General features: G+C 37.1%; 1 protein-coding gene across 7 annotated transcripts in view; it reads left to right on the forward strand.

Annotated features, from left to right (window-relative positions):
• The window catches only part of CKAP5 (cytoskeleton associated protein 5), a 53,516-nt gene that overhangs the window by 4,817 nt on the left and 31,336 nt on the right, over positions 1-17,363 (forward strand). For all 7 annotated transcript variants that reach the window (XM_030949591.1, XM_030949590.1, XM_030949593.1 and 4 more), the window contains exons 2-13: positions 5,242-5,333; positions 5,864-6,057; positions 7,161-7,367; positions 9,802-9,973; positions 10,895-11,027; positions 11,320-11,423; positions 11,794-11,907; positions 12,107-12,211; positions 14,771-14,860; positions 14,963-15,127; positions 15,916-16,044; positions 16,785-16,967. In XM_030949591.1, coding sequence (XP_030805451.1) covers positions 5,277-5,333; positions 5,864-6,057; positions 7,161-7,367; positions 9,802-9,973; positions 10,895-11,027; positions 11,320-11,423; positions 11,794-11,907; positions 12,107-12,211; positions 14,771-14,860; positions 14,963-15,127; positions 15,916-16,044; positions 16,785-16,967 — 1,653 coding nt within the window. In that variant the 5' untranslated portion in view covers positions 5,242-5,276. The remainder of the gene's footprint in view (positions 1-5,241; positions 5,334-5,863; positions 6,058-7,160; positions 7,368-9,801; positions 9,974-10,894; positions 11,028-11,319; positions 11,424-11,793; positions 11,908-12,106; positions 12,212-14,770; positions 14,861-14,962; positions 15,128-15,915; positions 16,045-16,784; positions 16,968-17,363) is intronic.

The following is a 17,363-nucleotide window of genomic DNA, read 5'->3' on the forward strand; positions in this document are numbered from 1 at the left end:
AGCATGCATTTCTGCTTTTTCTTTTTGTTATTTTGAGATCTCTCTAATTTTTCATCAAGAGTCTTTGTATCTTGCAACTTATAATTCATCTGTCAATTGAAAATGCCAGCCTTTAAAATTCTATTAAATTTTTATTGCCTTCTGTGTTATGATTTCTTGAGTCTTCAACATTTTTTCAGAGCTACTTTATGTTGTGTCTAATGGGAAAGTTTGGCTGGCAAATACAAAAAACCCCGAGTTGGACTAAACTTCTAAGAAAGTGAAACTTTGTCCTTTCAGAGCCAAAGAGCAAATGTGACCCAAAACTGCCATTAAACAAAAAAAACCCAAACAGTTCTTTCTCCTGAGAAAACTGTGGCTGCACTACCAGAGATCTGTCTGCCAAGAAGTATAGTTTTATCTGAAATGTGACATCCAACTATATGCACTCCTAATTTGTGCCCTACTGTATAGGAACATTTCAAACAGTTTTTTCCTTTAAAAATACCTGTCTTGATTTCTCTGAACTTATTCTTCAGTAATGCTTTTGAGAACCTCTCAAAATATGAAAATATTTGATGATGTTCTTGTGCAACAGTAATATTCAATATGTGAAAGTGAGTAGGGAAAAGTAGACAATCAGTATTAATAAACAGCTGGTTTTGTTTAGCATAAAATGGCTTCCTAGTTTGCCATTGTACATCTTCTGTAGAAAATGGTCTGGAAGCTGACACTTCATAATAAAATACAGTGATAGATGATGAATGTATGCTTCAAAAGAAATCACATTTTAGAATGTTAATGATGTAAAGACTTTTTCCTTAGCAGTACCCCATACTATAAGCTATGATGTTAATGCAATTCAGCTCTGCAAATTGTAGCAGGAAAAGCATTTATTTAGAAGTTCAGTAAGAGCTGTTCAGAGTAGTGCATGGTGAATCCAAACTTTGGATGTTTTCATACTTTCTCACAATCTTTTAATGTGTTGATCCATTTGTTTTCCAAACATACGTATATTTGTTTGGGAATTCTCACTTTTACATTTGAAATTCTTGCATTTGTTCTGCCTTGTAAATGCTTTCCACTCTTGCTGCATTTTGCATGATCTCCCTTCAAAAGATCCTGTTCTGTCCTTGATGGTCTTCATTTTGTCACTGTTCTGTAATATAAAGCTGCCCTGCCAAGAACTGTCAGGATAGATTTGTTATTTGTCTCCACTACTGATTTCTCGGGTGGCTTGCTTTTGGAAATGTTGCATTGACCACTTTTATGACAAGTGTCTCTCACAAAACTTACTTTGGCAGTTCAGTTGCTTAAGAGGGCTTGTTTTCTGGATTTTACCAAAATGAATGTTGTTTCTGAAATACTTAATTCAGTTTGTTCCAAGTTGTGGCAGCAAAAAAAATCTATGTAGGTCAAACACTTCATTGCTGCAAATTCACTAGTAATAAGGGAATTTAGCTGTGTTATCATATAATGAGGCCACTTGCTATTTGGTTGTTGAGAAGTAATGACTTGAGGTTTGCATGTCTTTGCAAAGAAGCTTTTAAGAAAAACCTTTTTGTCAAATGCGGGATACTCTATGATCACACAGAACCCAGTGACTTAATTGAAAAGAGAAACAATCATCTTTTATTCTGTTAAAGGCAAGATGCAGACAGTACAGAATCTTGGCATTAGGACAGACATGAGCAGTGATGAAGCTAGAAAGACTGGATGTTTAAGAAGGAGCTTTCCCTCTGTGACCATGGAATACTTTCTGAGAAATTGTCTGTTCTAAAGGGATTTGTAAATTACTGGGGGGAGTATAATTTTATCACTATTTTTGGATGGCAGATTCAGTGCAGAAGGTAACTTAACCCATTTTGTAATTGAAGTATTGATTGTAGATGTTAATGACTAAAAAGAGTGAGGGAACTCAGTTGACCAGACTGAAAAAAAAATAGGTGAAACACTGTTTCATGGTCATTCAACTCCCTTCCCTATGTCTCTCTTATAGTGTGTGATTCCCCCCAAGTTAAGTACATTGTGATGTGGGAAGGGAAATTCTAGATGCTGTAGTGTATCACTACTGAACAAGCAAGAGGTTGTACTTTGTGGCAGTGAACTGTTGTATATGTGTAAGGATAAAAATAATTGTAAATCAGTCTGGTAATGGACAAGCCTTTTTAATAGAGTTGGTATTGACTTTAGGGTTTGAACTGAATTGAGGTTTTGATTGAAGACTGTCCTACAGTTAGACTTCTTTCCTTGGCAGAACAGATCTCTGGAGAGAAATAATCTTTCTTTTTATTGTTGAGGTAGTAAGTTCATGCTTTTGTCAGTTTTCTAAAAAACCAGTGTAGATGTCTAGTACAGGTGCCAAAATTTTATCCTGGTGTTTCTCTTGCTAGCATGTGTGTTCATGCTTTCTTCCCATTTTTGCTCAGAATAACTATTATCCTTGTATTGGTTCCTTATGTGTTCTTCAACAAAAAAGTATAAAGAGGCATTATCTTGAATTAGTTCCAAGTTTCTGATTAAGAATCAGAGCTACCTAATTTTCTGTAAAGTTCGTTCTGCTTGTTCTTCGCAAGGGCGTTGTGACTGTGGGAAGAGACCACTGCATCTATTTATGTTGTCTGCATCCACATTGAGGAAGTACTACATTATTTCTATATTGGTGCATTCAAATGAAGATATTCCTAATGCCAGCTCAGTTTATACTGGCAAAGCTGTCTTTGCTGATGGCACTTGGCTGCAGAGCTAACTTAAGGAATGGGGAATTTTACTGCTGGAAACTGTTCGCTCTAGGGCATGCCTGCATCCATTGCTAGGTGGGCTGTTTGGAAAGCTTTTCATGTGAATTGAGTCTCATTTCTTGCTTTTGGACAGAAGTCATTGCTTTTGTAGAGTTAGATACGTTTCACCACCCCCCCCCCCACTTCTGTATTTGCCATGAGCATCTTGCTTTTGGGTATGGGGTGATGCTTTTTGTGTTGTTTCAGTGTGCATGTTTGGTTTCTGTTTTTTGGGTTTGGTGGGGGTTTTTTTGTTGGATTTTTTAATAGGTAAAATGCATTGAGTTTGAATCAGGAGTTTGTTGATTTCTATTTCATTTTAAACTCAGTAGGCTGAAGGAGGGATAAGAGAACAAATGAGAGGTTGGGGCAGAGCAAACATAAGCAGGAGTTTAAGCAGATCGGTTGCAAAAGGCTGATGGGGTTTGGAGGCAGTAAGTCGCTTGCCCTTTTAATCTCGTATGATTGTTTGGGATTGGTATGGCCTTTGAGTTCCATTCTCATTGTAAATTTTAATTTGGAGTATCTTTTTTTGTCAATTCCTGACATGGACGAATGCTGTGACTGGGGGGTGTTTTGGTTTTTTTTAGTAAGTTAATTCTCTTTCACTATCTTTTTTAATACTTAACAGTTCAGTGGAATGGGTTTTAGGTAGCCTCACTTCTGAGTACTTCGCTTCTTACATAATGAGCAGATCCTTTCATTCTCAGTGGTTTACAGTTCTTTGGCCCTCCCCCTAAAAAGTGTGCTTCTTTAGAAGCACACTTGTTACCACTGTGCTGATGTCAAGAAAAAATATCCATATGGTTGTTTGTTTTGATGGGAAAGGGAATGAGAAGGAAACACCCTAATAACGCTTGGATGCACTTGTTTATGTATGTAGTCAGCTTGCGTTCTGACATTGACTCTTGTTTTACTGCCATTGGGCAAATTAATAGTTTATGCAATTATAGTGAGAACAGTATTAACATCCATAGGAACTTGTAAATATTTAAGGCAAGCTTAGTGTAATATGCTATGGGGCTGAGTATACCGGTGACAGGTAGGGGTTTTGGAGTTCTTTGTGTTTCTTATGGTTTTTGTTTTTTAATTATTGGGAGGTTGGGTTGTTACTTATGTATCTTCTAACTTATCCAGGAAGGAATAAAAAAGACTGTTTTTACTGTATGCTGTTGCTAGCCTAATTTTGCTGTCAGGTTAGCTGTATGCATTAGTGTTTGTGTGGCTGACAGAAGGTTTTGAAGTGCTTACTTATTTAATTTATGGGAGTGAAAATATACCCCTAATTCCAGGGATTAATTTTCTACAGACAACCTCTGAGTGAATTAGGTGAAATACTTTGTAGGCCAAAGGCTGAATTTCTGTTAGAAGCATTCTGCTAGTGTTGTGTACTTATATGCCTGTAGTGGTAAATTGTTGTGTATGGCCGGGTTATGGAGTTTTTGGCTTGGTGTGTGCATTCAGACTGGTGTGTTGAAATGTGTTACTCCCTCTCTGGTTTGATTTTGCGCTTATAAATAACACTGGGAGCCCTTTCTACTGCTGCTGCTATTTTCATTTTGCTGACCTCTCTGCATCAGACTGGTTGTCTCATTATTTTCTGAGCAGTCAGATTAGTTGTACAGTAAGTCTGAGATGGGCATTGAGCCTAAGATCTCATCTGTCATACCCTAATAGTCAGTGTTCTTGTTTTAATCTAAAGGAAAGGAAGAAGGGGGAAACCACTACAACTTGAAGGACTAAGGATTTAAACCCTCCACTTGGCAAGAAATTGATCTCTTGTTGACAGTAGCTGATGCTGGCTACATTAGGGCAAAAATGGGTTTTGTTCTTCTTGATAGCTCTTAGTTTCAGTTGTGCTGTTTATAAAGTTGTTAAAATGACTGTCCTTACACTTGCATCTGATTATTTTTTGACACTGATTCATGGCACCTGTTGCTAAAAGCACGTGTCAGTACGAGCCAGTTTTTAGTGTTGATGGGAACTCATTTTGGTTTAGTGCCTTGGCTGTAGTACATTCCTCCTCAAGCTTAGGTGAGGTAATATTCCACATACCTTTTCAGCTTACTAAAAGTTTTACCTATTGAGACTTGTAGTGTGAGAAATACTACAAATTGCACTGCTCTCTAATCTTTAATGGCTTCTGGTAATTTTCTAGAGCTAAAAAAAATAGTGGTCTGGTCTTCAAAGTGTGCATCTAAATATAATTGCAATCTCAGATTGCATATTAGCAATGAGATTTGCTACAGAACTGGGGAGTTGTATTGTTTTGGAATTTTTTTGTTGTTTTGGGATTTTTTGTGTGTGTTGTGGTTTTGGTTTTGTATGGGGTGTTTTTGGGGTTTTTTTTTTTTTTGGTTTTTTGGTTGGTTGGTTTTTTTTGGTTGGTTGGTTTGGTTTTATGTTTTTGTATTTTTAGGTATAAGTATGTATTCACTCAGTATTTATTTTTCTGTTTTCTAACTTTTCCTTATCTCCACAGAAATTACTGTAGTTATAGAGAGAACCTGATTTACAATGGGGGACGACAGTGAGTGGATGAAATTGCCCATTGATCAGAAATGTGAACATAAGGTAGGTGATCATGGATTTGGCTTGCTGCATATCTGTGCTCATGATGATTTTGTAGTGTTTCTGTATCTAAATACTCTGTAATTGGGTAATCTTGACAGCTGCATGGTGTGAGTATTAACAGATCTGAAACTGCATCAGCTCTATCCAACCTAGAGGCTGAATAACCTCTATTAAGCAGATTTTAGTAGCGTTATATGGCGTAAGCTTGTGTGCTGACAGATAAGTACACTCATTCACGTGGAGAAATTACTCATCTGTAGCTGAAACTGTGGGCTCCCACCTCCTCACTGGCGTTTGCTAGAACTTATGAAGAGCAGGGGAGAAGACTGGCATCTCTCTATCCAGATCATTCTTGGCGGGAGAAAAAGAAGTATTTTGTCCTGTTGCATGTCAGTCATATAGACACTGAAGAGAAATCTGCAGGTGCCAGCTTGCTGGGCATACTTTCAAATATGATTGAAGAGCTTTGTGAGATTGGTGAGTTAAGGTTGTAATAGCACAACATTTAAATGTCCAATTTCTGGTTCCAGCTATGGAAAGCCAGATTAAACGGTTATGAAGAAGCCCTAAAGCTCTTCCAGAAGATAGATGATGAAAAGAGTCCTGAATGGTCCAAGTATCTTGGATTGATAAAGAAATTTGTGACCGACTCCAATGCAGTGGCTCAGCTGAAAGGACTGGAAGCAGCGCTTGCTTATGTTGAAAATGCTCATGTAGCTGGGAAGTAAGTAGCCTTTTCTTGCTGCTCCTAGGCTGTTAAGACAGTTTAATGTGCCTCTCTGAGAAAAGCTGAAGCTGCATGTAAATTATGTAGTGACCACTATCAATTCTGATCTGTACTGTTAGAGCAGAACTTGCTTTCCAGTCTAGAGAACTTGCTGAATAGCAGGCTTTCCTTGTGGATGGCATCCATGTGCGTATTAACTTAACTTACTTGCAGTGTTCTAAAAAACTATTGAAGGCACTAGTAAAAATTTCTGAAATGGTGAAAAAAGTGAATCACTGATATGGTGGTGTAAGTGCTGTGAACTGGAGTCTCTGTTCTTGTTTGATTGAAACAATCTTATCTATACAGGAGGGAGCCTTTTTTTTTTTTTTTTTGTAATTCATACATGAAATAAAATATAGTTATGTTTATGTGACATTGCATCCAGCATAACCAATATGAATCTTCATACTTGCCAATTTCTTCACTGGATGTGTTTTAGTACTTGCATGTTGCGTAACCCATGAAGTAGACCATACTCCTGAGGGTGAAATAAAAGCATGTAACAGGCCAGTTAGTCCACTTTGGTCCACTGACTCTGTGACCTGATGAAATGAGTAAAGTTCTTACTTAAAACAAATAAACAAACCTAAAGCTTTGTTTAAAAAATCTAAAAACCTTGCACACTCTTCGATTAAAAAGTGGGGTGTCAATGATTTAGTTTATGTGAAGCTTGGAAGTATATGTGAAATACTGTGCTGGGATTATGTACTGATATGCTTAACATATTGCATATGTAATTCCAGGTCATGGCATTTATTTGTGAACCTCACCTAGAGAGTGTTAATACACTCTTGAGAATGTCTACTATTCGCTGGTGTAGTCTGATATTAGAATCATGTTGACTACGATCTGTGTTCTTTTATAAAACTAGATGATGAATCCATCCCTTAAAAAGGGTTATTTCCTTCCAGGTTGTTTTAGGATGTAGTCCCTTTTATGTGAAGGCTTGTTGGGTCTTAATCTGGATTTGGTGCTGTGTGTGTTGTTTTCCTGTGGATAATGATGTAGAACACTTAATTCACAAAATGTTCCGAAAGTAATACTCTCTCATCTTTCAGGACAACAGGAGAAGTAGCATCAGGAGTTGTAAATAAAGTGTTCAATCAGCCAAAGGCCAGAGCAAAAGAGCTGGGTGAAGATATATGTCTAATGTATATAGAAATTGAAAAAGGAGAGGCAATACAAGAAGAATTATTAAAGGGTCTGGACAACAAAAACCCAAAAATCATAGTAGCATGTATAGAGACACTGAGGAAAGCGCTAAGGTAAGCTTTTAGTTCATGGTGTTTTTTGTGGTTTTCTTTGCTTTTTCCTCACTCCAGCAATATGTGGAGTCTAATTTTATTGATGTCTTTAGCAGTCTCTTGTTATTGTTGAGTAGAATGCATCTTTCCTGAATTGGTATTTTTTGACAACAACAGTTGACAACATCATGGGATTTGTTAGATGTGAGGGTTGTCTATGTTGTACTAGCCTCATCTGGATCTCTTTCATTCATGGTAATTGTTTACCAAACTTCCATTTTCCCAGCCTCTGAGAGAAGGGCAAGATTCCTGAGTCTTGTACCAGACTGTGAAGCTTCTCTTCTGAATATCTGTAATAAACTCATTGATGTGAAAACTAAAACATAGTTTAGGGTTTTTTTGTTTTGGTTTTTTTTAAACCACTGTTTTCCTCACTGATGTGAGCATGTTTAATTGGATACACAGTGTGTGTTTTTAGAAGAAAGGAAAAAAAAAAAACAAGCTCATTGCACAGTAAGCTTCTATTGTCCATATAATAATTCCTTTATTGAAAAGAGACCTGCTAGTGCTCCCTAAAAATCAAATCAAATTTAAGAGGATGTAGTAGGCTTCAGTATTAGATTATTTTTTGGTTCCACATCAAGTTTGTTTGCTGCCTTTGAGCGAAAAATACTGGGGCTTTATGAAATTGTTATACTTGGTGTATATATAATTTACTGACCATTAGGGTTTTTTTTAAAGGAAACAGAAAATTTTGAAATTAATGGACAGAACAGTTCTTTCTGAATAAAGTAGCTCATGTGAAAACTCTATGATGTGTGTGGAGAGTGCCTTATGTTATATGGGTTTTAGAGAACTTACTGAGGCATACATAGAGATGATCCTTGTTAAACTGATTGTTTCAGGCTTTGGTAATATCAAAATAAAGCTTTGGGCTTAACACATTACCTGTGCCTCTGCTAAGTGAAACTACTGTCCTGTATTTAAGAATGTGTTTTAGATATTTTAATTTGCTTATCTGGTTAAATGTCCTTTTAACAGTGCAGTGTAGTTAAAAACCTGCATAACCTTCCTCAGTATCTTTCAACTAACTACTTCTGTAAAATGTGCCACATATGTTTTTTTTCTTACTTGCAGTATTTTATTATCTATGTGATGTTAAGATCAAATACTTGCATGCATCTCTGTAGGCTTAAACTCCATCTTCTGCTTCTGAGCTGTGTTGCTACTTAAATTTTTGTTATGCTTTGGTAGGCGTTCTGCATTGATAACAAAATTTTTCTGTGTTGTACCTAGGTGGGTAGCTTGAATGCATTACTAGTTTAATTTCTGGTGTTTTCTGTCTTGTGCTAAGGTTTCTGTTCTTTCTTGTTATATAAGTTAGATTATATGAATTAGATACAAACAGGTTTGCATAGGCATTTCTCCAAATATGCTCTCTTTTTAAGTCATGATAGAAAAATTGAATTATTGCGCAACTCATTTGTTCACATATTTAAATTGTGTTACTTCCAAGACCTGTTTTGAAGGTTTTATTCTGAGTGTTTTTTAAAATTGATGTGGAAATAAACTGATGCGCACTAGAATTTCTAGAAAGTGAGACACGTAGATTTTAGTTCTTGAGCAGCCTTTTTTGCTAGCTTTTTTATGTGGAACTTGAATTGGAGGGAACCATAAAAAAAGTGTGATTGGTAGAAAGGTTAATTCAGAATTAAGAAGAAATGTTTCTGAATCAAAAAAAATATTGCTTTTGAGGTGGTTTATATATGATGCCTTAGTAACTACAGCAGTTAACTTTGCTATGAGTTTGAAAAGAAAGTTCTTGTGTTCTCATTTATCAGTGATTGGAATAGGAAGTTTTGTGTATTAAGTGGAACAGCCCATAGAATCTTCTGTGAAGGAAGGGTGGTTGGCTGAGGAAACCTGTTTTATGTGTTCCTTCAGTGGCACATATTTCAGCACGTATGTTTTCCGTGAAGATGACCCAAGCTCACTATAATTATCTGGTCCAACAAGTGGAAAAGTGACTAATGCTTTTACTGCAGCTTGTTTCCATGATAGACAAAGGAGATTCTATTCTGATTTAAAAAAAAAAAAAAGTAGGTCATACAAATTTTGGTCTAAGGACAGCTTCTTTCTTCTCTTTTGTCTTTTTTTCCTGCCGGCAAGGGAGCTGATTTAAACACTGGATTGGATTAAGTACTTTGAAGTAATTTGAGAGGCCTGATTTTGTAATTCCAAGCTGGGTGTGGAGGTTAATTTTGATAGGGCATATATTCTTTAAATTTTATGGTAGCATCTCAAAATATTATCTAGCTTAATGGTTTGAGTAAATGACAAAATCACTAAACGTGCACTGGAATACTTTCATAGACTGTTTTTTAAATAAATGACTTATTTGTGGATTGCTCCCTGTTCATGGACACTGATGCTATTCTGTGTGTTTCACTGTCAGTGAATTTGGTTCAAAGATAATCTCACTGAAGCCAATCATCAAAGTATTGCCAAAACTTTTTGAATCTCGAGAAAAGGCTGTTCGAGACGAAGCCAAGCTCCTTGCTGTGGAAATTTACCGTTGGATAAGGGATGCTTTGAGACCTCCATTGCAGAACATAAATTCTGTTCAGGTAGGCAGGAAGTATTTCTGTATCCAAACATTTCATGCTCATCCTCCCTGATTCTGTGATGTTGGGCATTCTTAAAGCCAAAACTGGAATTTGTTTTTTTAGCTCCATTTAACTTTACCCAAAATAATGGTCACTCCTAGTTGTTTGTAAGGAAATCGTAACAGTGGTTGCTCTGAACATACATGAAGTTGTGGGGTGAAGCTTCATATTGGAACTGAGGATGGCAGTTGAGCAGTAGAATGTAGCAGAATGGTTGTCCTTATAATAAAGACCCTTGCACTTGAAAGTCTTCAAGTCAATAACTGTTATCCTAAGTTTTCTTTTTTTCTGAAGTTTTTTCCTCTGTGCATCCCTTCATATTTATTCTGATGATGCTCAGGATGGGACTGTTTCCCTTCAGGAAGTGGCCTTGAATTATGATAGATAGACTATTTCATCATTTTAAAACTTTGCAAATTATGCATCCTTTCCTCCTACCCACTTGAGTTAATTATGTTCAGGTGAAAAGCAGTAGCTAGCTTTAAAAGGGCATGGTTAAAAAAAACCAAACTGTTTCATCAAATGCAGCTCAGCATGTTTGTTTCATCTTAGTTTTACTGTGTAATAATAGCATGGCTGTAAAGGAAAGCTTCCTTCATGCTCAGCCATTTTAATTCAAAGTCTACAGAGGGGCCACGCCATTCTGTCTGTTCTACTGTTTGTTCTTATGTAAATGCTTTGCAGTAATGTTCTCTTCTTTGACTAAGTATATCCACAGACTTCTGAACAGTGAATGTGAAGTCACTCCTTTAGTGGCAGAAAAAAGATAGTAGTGAAATGTAGTGCTGTCTTGGCTTTGAAATGGGAAAACTGTAGTGGCTTGCTTGTCTTGGAGTATGTCCACAATGTCTCTGATACAATGATTCCTTTCCCTTTTGGCAGCTAAAAGAGCTGGAAGAAGAATGGATCAAAGTGTCATCAGCTGCTCCTAAGCAGACCAGGTTCCTGCGCTCCCAACAGGAGCTGAAAGCAAAATTTGAGCAGCAGCAGGGACTTGGAGGAGATGCAGATGGAGGTAAACTATTTAATCTCTGAACTCTATACTCTGTTGGCAAGTATATTGTATATAGTTGGTGAAGGAATGCATTAAATTGTAAAGAAGCTTTTACTCAAGCTGGTGCAAAATGTGGAGTGCGCTACATAAGAAGAAAATGTGTCTGAGGCAGAAACTATATGAAAGAGTATCTGTCTTTTGAAATAGCAAGTTCACAACTGCTGATAGCACTTTCTAAGCAACAAGCCTTCGGTGGTGCTCTAGTCAAAATTTTGTGTCACTCTGCTTACATATTTCCCTCTCCTGGTTGCAGGAGATGATGATGAGGAAGAGGCGGTACCACAAGTAGATGCATATGAGTTGCTTGAAGCTGTAGAAATTCTCTCCAAGCTTCCCAAAGACTTCTATGAGAAAATAGTAAGCATAAACTTAAATACTACCTGTTAATTCTTTGTATAGCTGATGAGTCTTATGACTTATGGGCAATTCTGCAATGTGTGCTTTAGTGCCACCTGGATAATAACAAACTAGAGTTACTGACATGCGGGCTATCATAAATAAGTTTTAAAGTTGAACTTAGCAGCAAAAAGCTGTAATTTTAAGGGGCTGAGGTATGTCCTGGGAAAGGACTGTATTTCATATTTCACTGCAGTTACTGATGCTGAACTGCAGGGAGACCTTGGTTTTCTCAGGATGGAATAAAGGTTTTTAATCTAAGGTCTGTGGCAAGTATGCTTCTCTAGAACTGTTTCTGTTTATAGATTAATGTAAATTATTTGCTTTGCAGGAAGCAAAAAAATGGCAAGAAAGGAAAGAGGCTCTAGAGGCTGTTGAACTGCTAGTGAAAAATCCCAAGCTGGAATCAGGAGACTATGCAGACTTGGTGAAAGCTCTCAAAAAGGTACTAAATAAAACTCAGAGTGCACATATAATTTAATATTTTTATAATTTATTTGTATGATAGTTTAAAAGTTACAGTTGATATAATACTCACAAGTAGAAAATTAGTAAATGGAACAGTTGTGGAAATAACCCAATCTGTGGCCCACTGATTATTGTAAGAAATTCTTCCATTTCTCTGAAACTGATTTTCTCTTCAGGTTGTTGGAAAGGATACAAATGTTATGTTAGTTGCTTTGGCTGCCAAATGCCTTGCTGGACTAGCTACAGGCCTCCGAAAGAAATTTGGACAGTATGCAGGGCATGTAAGTAAGAGTATGTACTTTTTTCCTGATTTTATTCATGCTGGAGACCTTTTTTCCCTTTCCCTTTTCCCTGTCAAGCCTTGGTATTTATCAAAGGTGTTCTTTGTACAATTATGAATGCTTACCAACCCCTTAAAAGAGTAAGTATTGAAATACTTGCCTAGATCTTTCTAGCTCAAGTTTGAAAGGACCTTTTTCATTCATATTCAGCAATATGAAACTTTCTGTTGCAATATAAATCTTCTGTACTAAGAAAATTGAATTGTTCTGCTGTTAAATGAACTTTATTTACATTACCTTGTCCTAGAGATACCCCTACAGGAATGCATTTGTAGGCCACAATGGAAAAAACAGTTTCTAAATCAGAGTTGTTCTTAGCACCTCCATGGTGTATGCTTTATATTGGTTGGTTGGGTTTTTTGAATGTTGGGGGATGGTAGGTGGTGGGTGTTCTGTTTCCTTGTTGCCTGGGTTTTGTGGGGCTTTTTGTCTACCTTAAATAGCAAAAAATTCTGAAACTTTTGGTACCAAAATGTTCTGGTGCTCCAGTTAAGTGCTGTTTGTTCTCTCCTATGGTGCTCTTCTCTTACCAGTAGCTAATATCAGGGAATACAGGGAAGCTTAACCAGTATATGGAAGCAAAGAGAGCTTTTAATAAGTTGCAATTCTCACTCATTTCTCAAGCCTGTGTCACTGTGTTCTTTAAGCTGCTCAGTCAAATTTTTTGTGTGATACTCAAGAGTAATAGAGAACTGATGTGCCTGACTGCCAGTAGTGTTGTCTCTGAATTGGGAAGTTGCTGAATCTCACTGCTTCAGAAACATTCAGGTCTCTTGAACTCTGAACAACAGTTTGGACAGTCACTTTCATTCTGAAAGCTGTCTGTAGTTACAAAAATCATTCTGGTATCTGTTTTATAATTGATTTCTAAAGGTTAACCCTTATAGCTACAGAGTCACTGTTGAAAAAGCCAAGCGTCTAAAACAAGGGTGTAGCTCTGTAGTTGCCAAGGAAATGGCATTGAGAAGATGACTTTTTCAGTAGTGTAATGGCAGCTCTGAATTGCGTAATCTCAGTACTCATTTTAGCAGTTCACTTGATTTGTTTGCTGGATTTATTTACTTGTGAGGAAGATGCAGACTTCTCCTGAGAGTGGGCATTGAAGTGTTATAAAACAGAATTGTTGCTAGAATTGTATGATTATAAACTCTGTTACTTAAATATAGGACTGCAATGCTAGTCTGCAGTCTGTGTTCCAACAATAGTAGTGAAATCATGCATAGAATCATAGTCCTCACTATAATTGAGTACATGTATGCCACCTTCACCTCTGACTGCATTTGTACCCCTGGACTAATTTTTCTTCTTCCCTTCTCACATGGGCTATGGTTTCTAACTTCCATGTTATAAAATGCTCATTTTGCCTGTCAGTATTTTCTAAAACAGAGGTTTAATGATTTTAAATATCTCCTCCTTATGACTTTGTTCTCTGTGGGGTGTAGGGGTATCTAGCACCTGCAGTTGCATGTATGATGGTCTTTGTGGTGCCATCTGTATTATCTGCAGGTTTTTTGAGTGTTGAAGTCTGTGAACTGGGAATTTGGAGGTTGCAGCCCAAGATAGCCCCTGAGCCTCAGTCACAGTATGTCACAAGTGGTTGGGATCCCATAGTGAGCTTCAGAGTAGAAAGCAAATCTATTTTTTGTTATGCAAGAGCATATAACTTCCTGTAAAGTATTTGACTGCTTCCAAACTCTGAACTCTTATGTTTATGAAAATCTTGAAAATAGCCTGCTTTCCACAGTTAAGATCAGCATGTTTCTGGCTCAGTGACAGAAGTCCTTACTCTTACAGAACCCATACTAAAATGGACTTGTTCATATTACTGACACATGTGCAGTGTAATTATTTTTACCTTTTTTCCCCTTGAATATTTTATTTGTTTGGTTTTCTTAGCAGTGACTGTCTGAGCACCTAGACTAGGTAGAAATTGCTGTCAAATTTCAGTATGACATAGTTTACTGTCAGATGTGATTTTTCAAGATGGTAGATCTGAAAAATATTGCTGCAGAGAGGATTCTAGTTGCTTTAGAATCTTGATCTTGTCAGCTGCAGATCACATGAGGACTTCCTTAATGAGCCATGCTTAGCGCTGTCAGAAAGCTGGGAAAGAGGGGACAGGTTAAATTCCTTCTTGGATTCTTAGAATGCAACAGCACAGCACCCTTTAAGTTGTGAAATTGTTCATTTCCATTCTATTACTCTGTATTCCAGTATAATTCCATAATATGTAATTATGTGAACTTTGAACTTGTAGGTCTGCCTTTTGTTTTGAAATTGTTTAAAAATCTGTATTTGTTAATAGAGTGAGTAGGATGAGTTTAATGTTGGAAAACAGCAAGAATAAACTAGTTCAGACTGTTATTGTGTAATTCTGGAGGGGTACAGCGGAGATGTTTGAATCACTGGCTTCTCCGCAAAGTAGAGTGGGGCAGACTATCAGGTTTTCCAGTTATATTAGTGAAGAGGGATTTGACATTTTTGTTCCCTTTTCCATAGGTTGTTCCAACAATCCTGGAGAAATTCAAAGAGAAGAAGCCCCAGGTAGTGCAGGCACTGCAGGAGGCCATTGATGCAATCTTTCTTACAGTAAGTAAGAGTGAAAATTTCCCCACTGTCTGAGAATTGGTCTTGAACTTTGATTTGCTTTTCTCTTTACTGAAATAATGACTTTTTTATTCAACGCTGTAGACCACATTGCAGAACATAAGTGAAGATATTTTGGCAGTCATGGACAACAAAAACCCAACAATTAAGCAACAAACATCCCTTTTCATTGCAAGAAGCTTCCGACACTGCACACCTTCTACTCTGCCAAAAAGCCTGTTAAAACCTTTCTGTGCTGCACTTCTCAAGGTAAAGCAGAAGGAATTGATGCTTCTCTGGCATTGACTTGAGCACTGTTGTTGTGAAGCCTTGGATTGTTTGGGGAGAAAGACCTGAAAGTAGCGCAGAGACCAAAGAGTTCTTGTGTGTTATGTAGCCCTCAGAGTCAGTTTTTGGCTGATGTCCAACTTGAAGGTGACTGTCATTCAGGGGAACAGTTTGGTTTCCTTTATCTTTGCTTTTTTGAAGCTGTAGACTCACTAAGTTTGTAGTAGATTAGGACAGTGATTTACAACTATTATCCCAGACCCTGTCACTTGCATCTTGCACACATCTCTAAGTTTTTGTTGGAATGCTGTTGTTTCCTATGGATAAAAGAACAACCATCATTGAGTCATACACGGCAGTGGCACTAGAGCATTTATCAATGTAAATAATAATGATGTATACTTTTTTTCTTATTGCAAACAGCCCTTTCCTTGGTCTAGGCAATATCCCTGGCTTTAAAAATTGAGATTATGACAAGATTACAGAACTTTAAACTCTTTATAAACTTTCATGATGTTTAAAGCATGAATGTTCAACCTCTTCTTGTGGAAAAAAAAACCAAAGATGAGAAAATGGCTGTATCTGAGAAAAAGTAGACTTGGTCAATATATAGGAAAACAGAAGTGTAAAACAACCTTTCTCTTTCTGCAGTGGAATGTCAAGGATTGCTCTGTACTAGATTTAGATTCTAAATAAGGGGAGGGGATTTGTATAGAATATGTTCAGACATGAGCTACAAGTCACATGACGTAAGTTGTCTTTCTCTGTAGCATATCAATGATTCTGCACCTGAAGTAAGAGATGCTGGGTTTGAAGCATTAGGCACTGCCTTGAAAGTAGCTGGAGAGAAAGCTGTGAATCCATTTCTAGCAGATGTGGACAAACTAAAGCTTGATCGGGTGAGTATTATAAATGTTGTAAAAAAGCCTCCATTTATCCATTTAAGATGCATCTTAGGCTAGAGAAGGTTGCTTTAGTGTAGTTAATTTCACCACAGATTTTTGAATATGTATTTTTTAATTAAATATTACCGATGTTGCAGGGAATCTGAAAATCTCTTGATTCTTACATAAAGTATCTGGCTGTACTATCTGTGAGGTGGGTTGTGAGATTTAGTTGTGGTTTTGGTTGGTGGTAATATGGAGTGTTTTTTTTAACACTTCATTGTCTGAAACAAGCTTTTAGGTCACAACCATATGGTCTAATTTTGTATTACTAGATAGGATTTGGTATTAAAGACTTACTTCCCAACAACAAAGTTGTTATACTTTTGCATAAGCTGGCAGGTATGTTGACTGAATGAACTTTATAATTTGAGGTGTTCAGACTTAGTCTTCAAGCATCTATGAGTATCCCTAGTATGTCAATGTTTTCTTAGTATATAAATGCACTTCATTTTGAACTAGGAGAATTATTTTGGCAATACAGTGATGGTTGATGCCACTGACTGGTTAACCTTATTATTGAAGGAACACCAGATAACAAAGTCTTGGAAAGCAAACAACCTAAACCCTTCACATTTTTTCCACGGTAGTCAAGTTTGAGCCACTGCTGGTAAAGGGACACTGTGCATCCAATTGTGGTAGCTAAATAGCTTCTTTCTACCCCCACCTTTTTTTCCCCCCCCTCTGCTTGGCAGATTAAAGAGTGTGCTGAAAAGGTAGAATTGGTTTATGGGAAAAAAGCAGGAGGAGCAGCTGAGAAAAAAGAAGGCAAGCCTATTACTGGAAAGACCACTGCTCTTCCAGGACCTGCAGGAGATAAAGAAACAAAAGATGCAGCAACCAAACCAGGACCACTGAAAAAAGCATCTGCGGCAAAGGTGAGAGGCTGTCTGACAATCAGCTGTCTGCGATTGTATGAAATAGTTACTTACTGCAGATCAAAGGTGGCCTGTTTGAACATATGCCTCCACTGAGCTATCACTGTCCTTTTGCAGGAGTAGGGGAGCCTAACAGCAAAAGGAATCTGTGACTTTCTGGGAATGTAATCAAATCTCAATTTTTAATGATACAAACAGTCTTGTCACTTACGTCTTAATACCAGATATTGATTTTGAAATAGTGATAAAAGACTGGAGACATGCAGAGAAGCCTCAGATGTTGTAACATTGATGTGGTCTGTGATATAATACTTGGCTGAAGTCAACATTTCTTGGAACTAGCAAGTTTACTAATTAAGTATCAGATATTTTTTCATCATTGTTTTTAGTTTGTTC

Source organism: Camarhynchus parvulus, chromosome 5, assembly GCF_901933205.1.
Source record: "Camarhynchus parvulus chromosome 5, STF_HiC, whole genome shotgun sequence".
Taxonomy (NCBI): domain Eukaryota; kingdom Metazoa; phylum Chordata; class Aves; order Passeriformes; family Thraupidae; genus Camarhynchus; species Camarhynchus parvulus.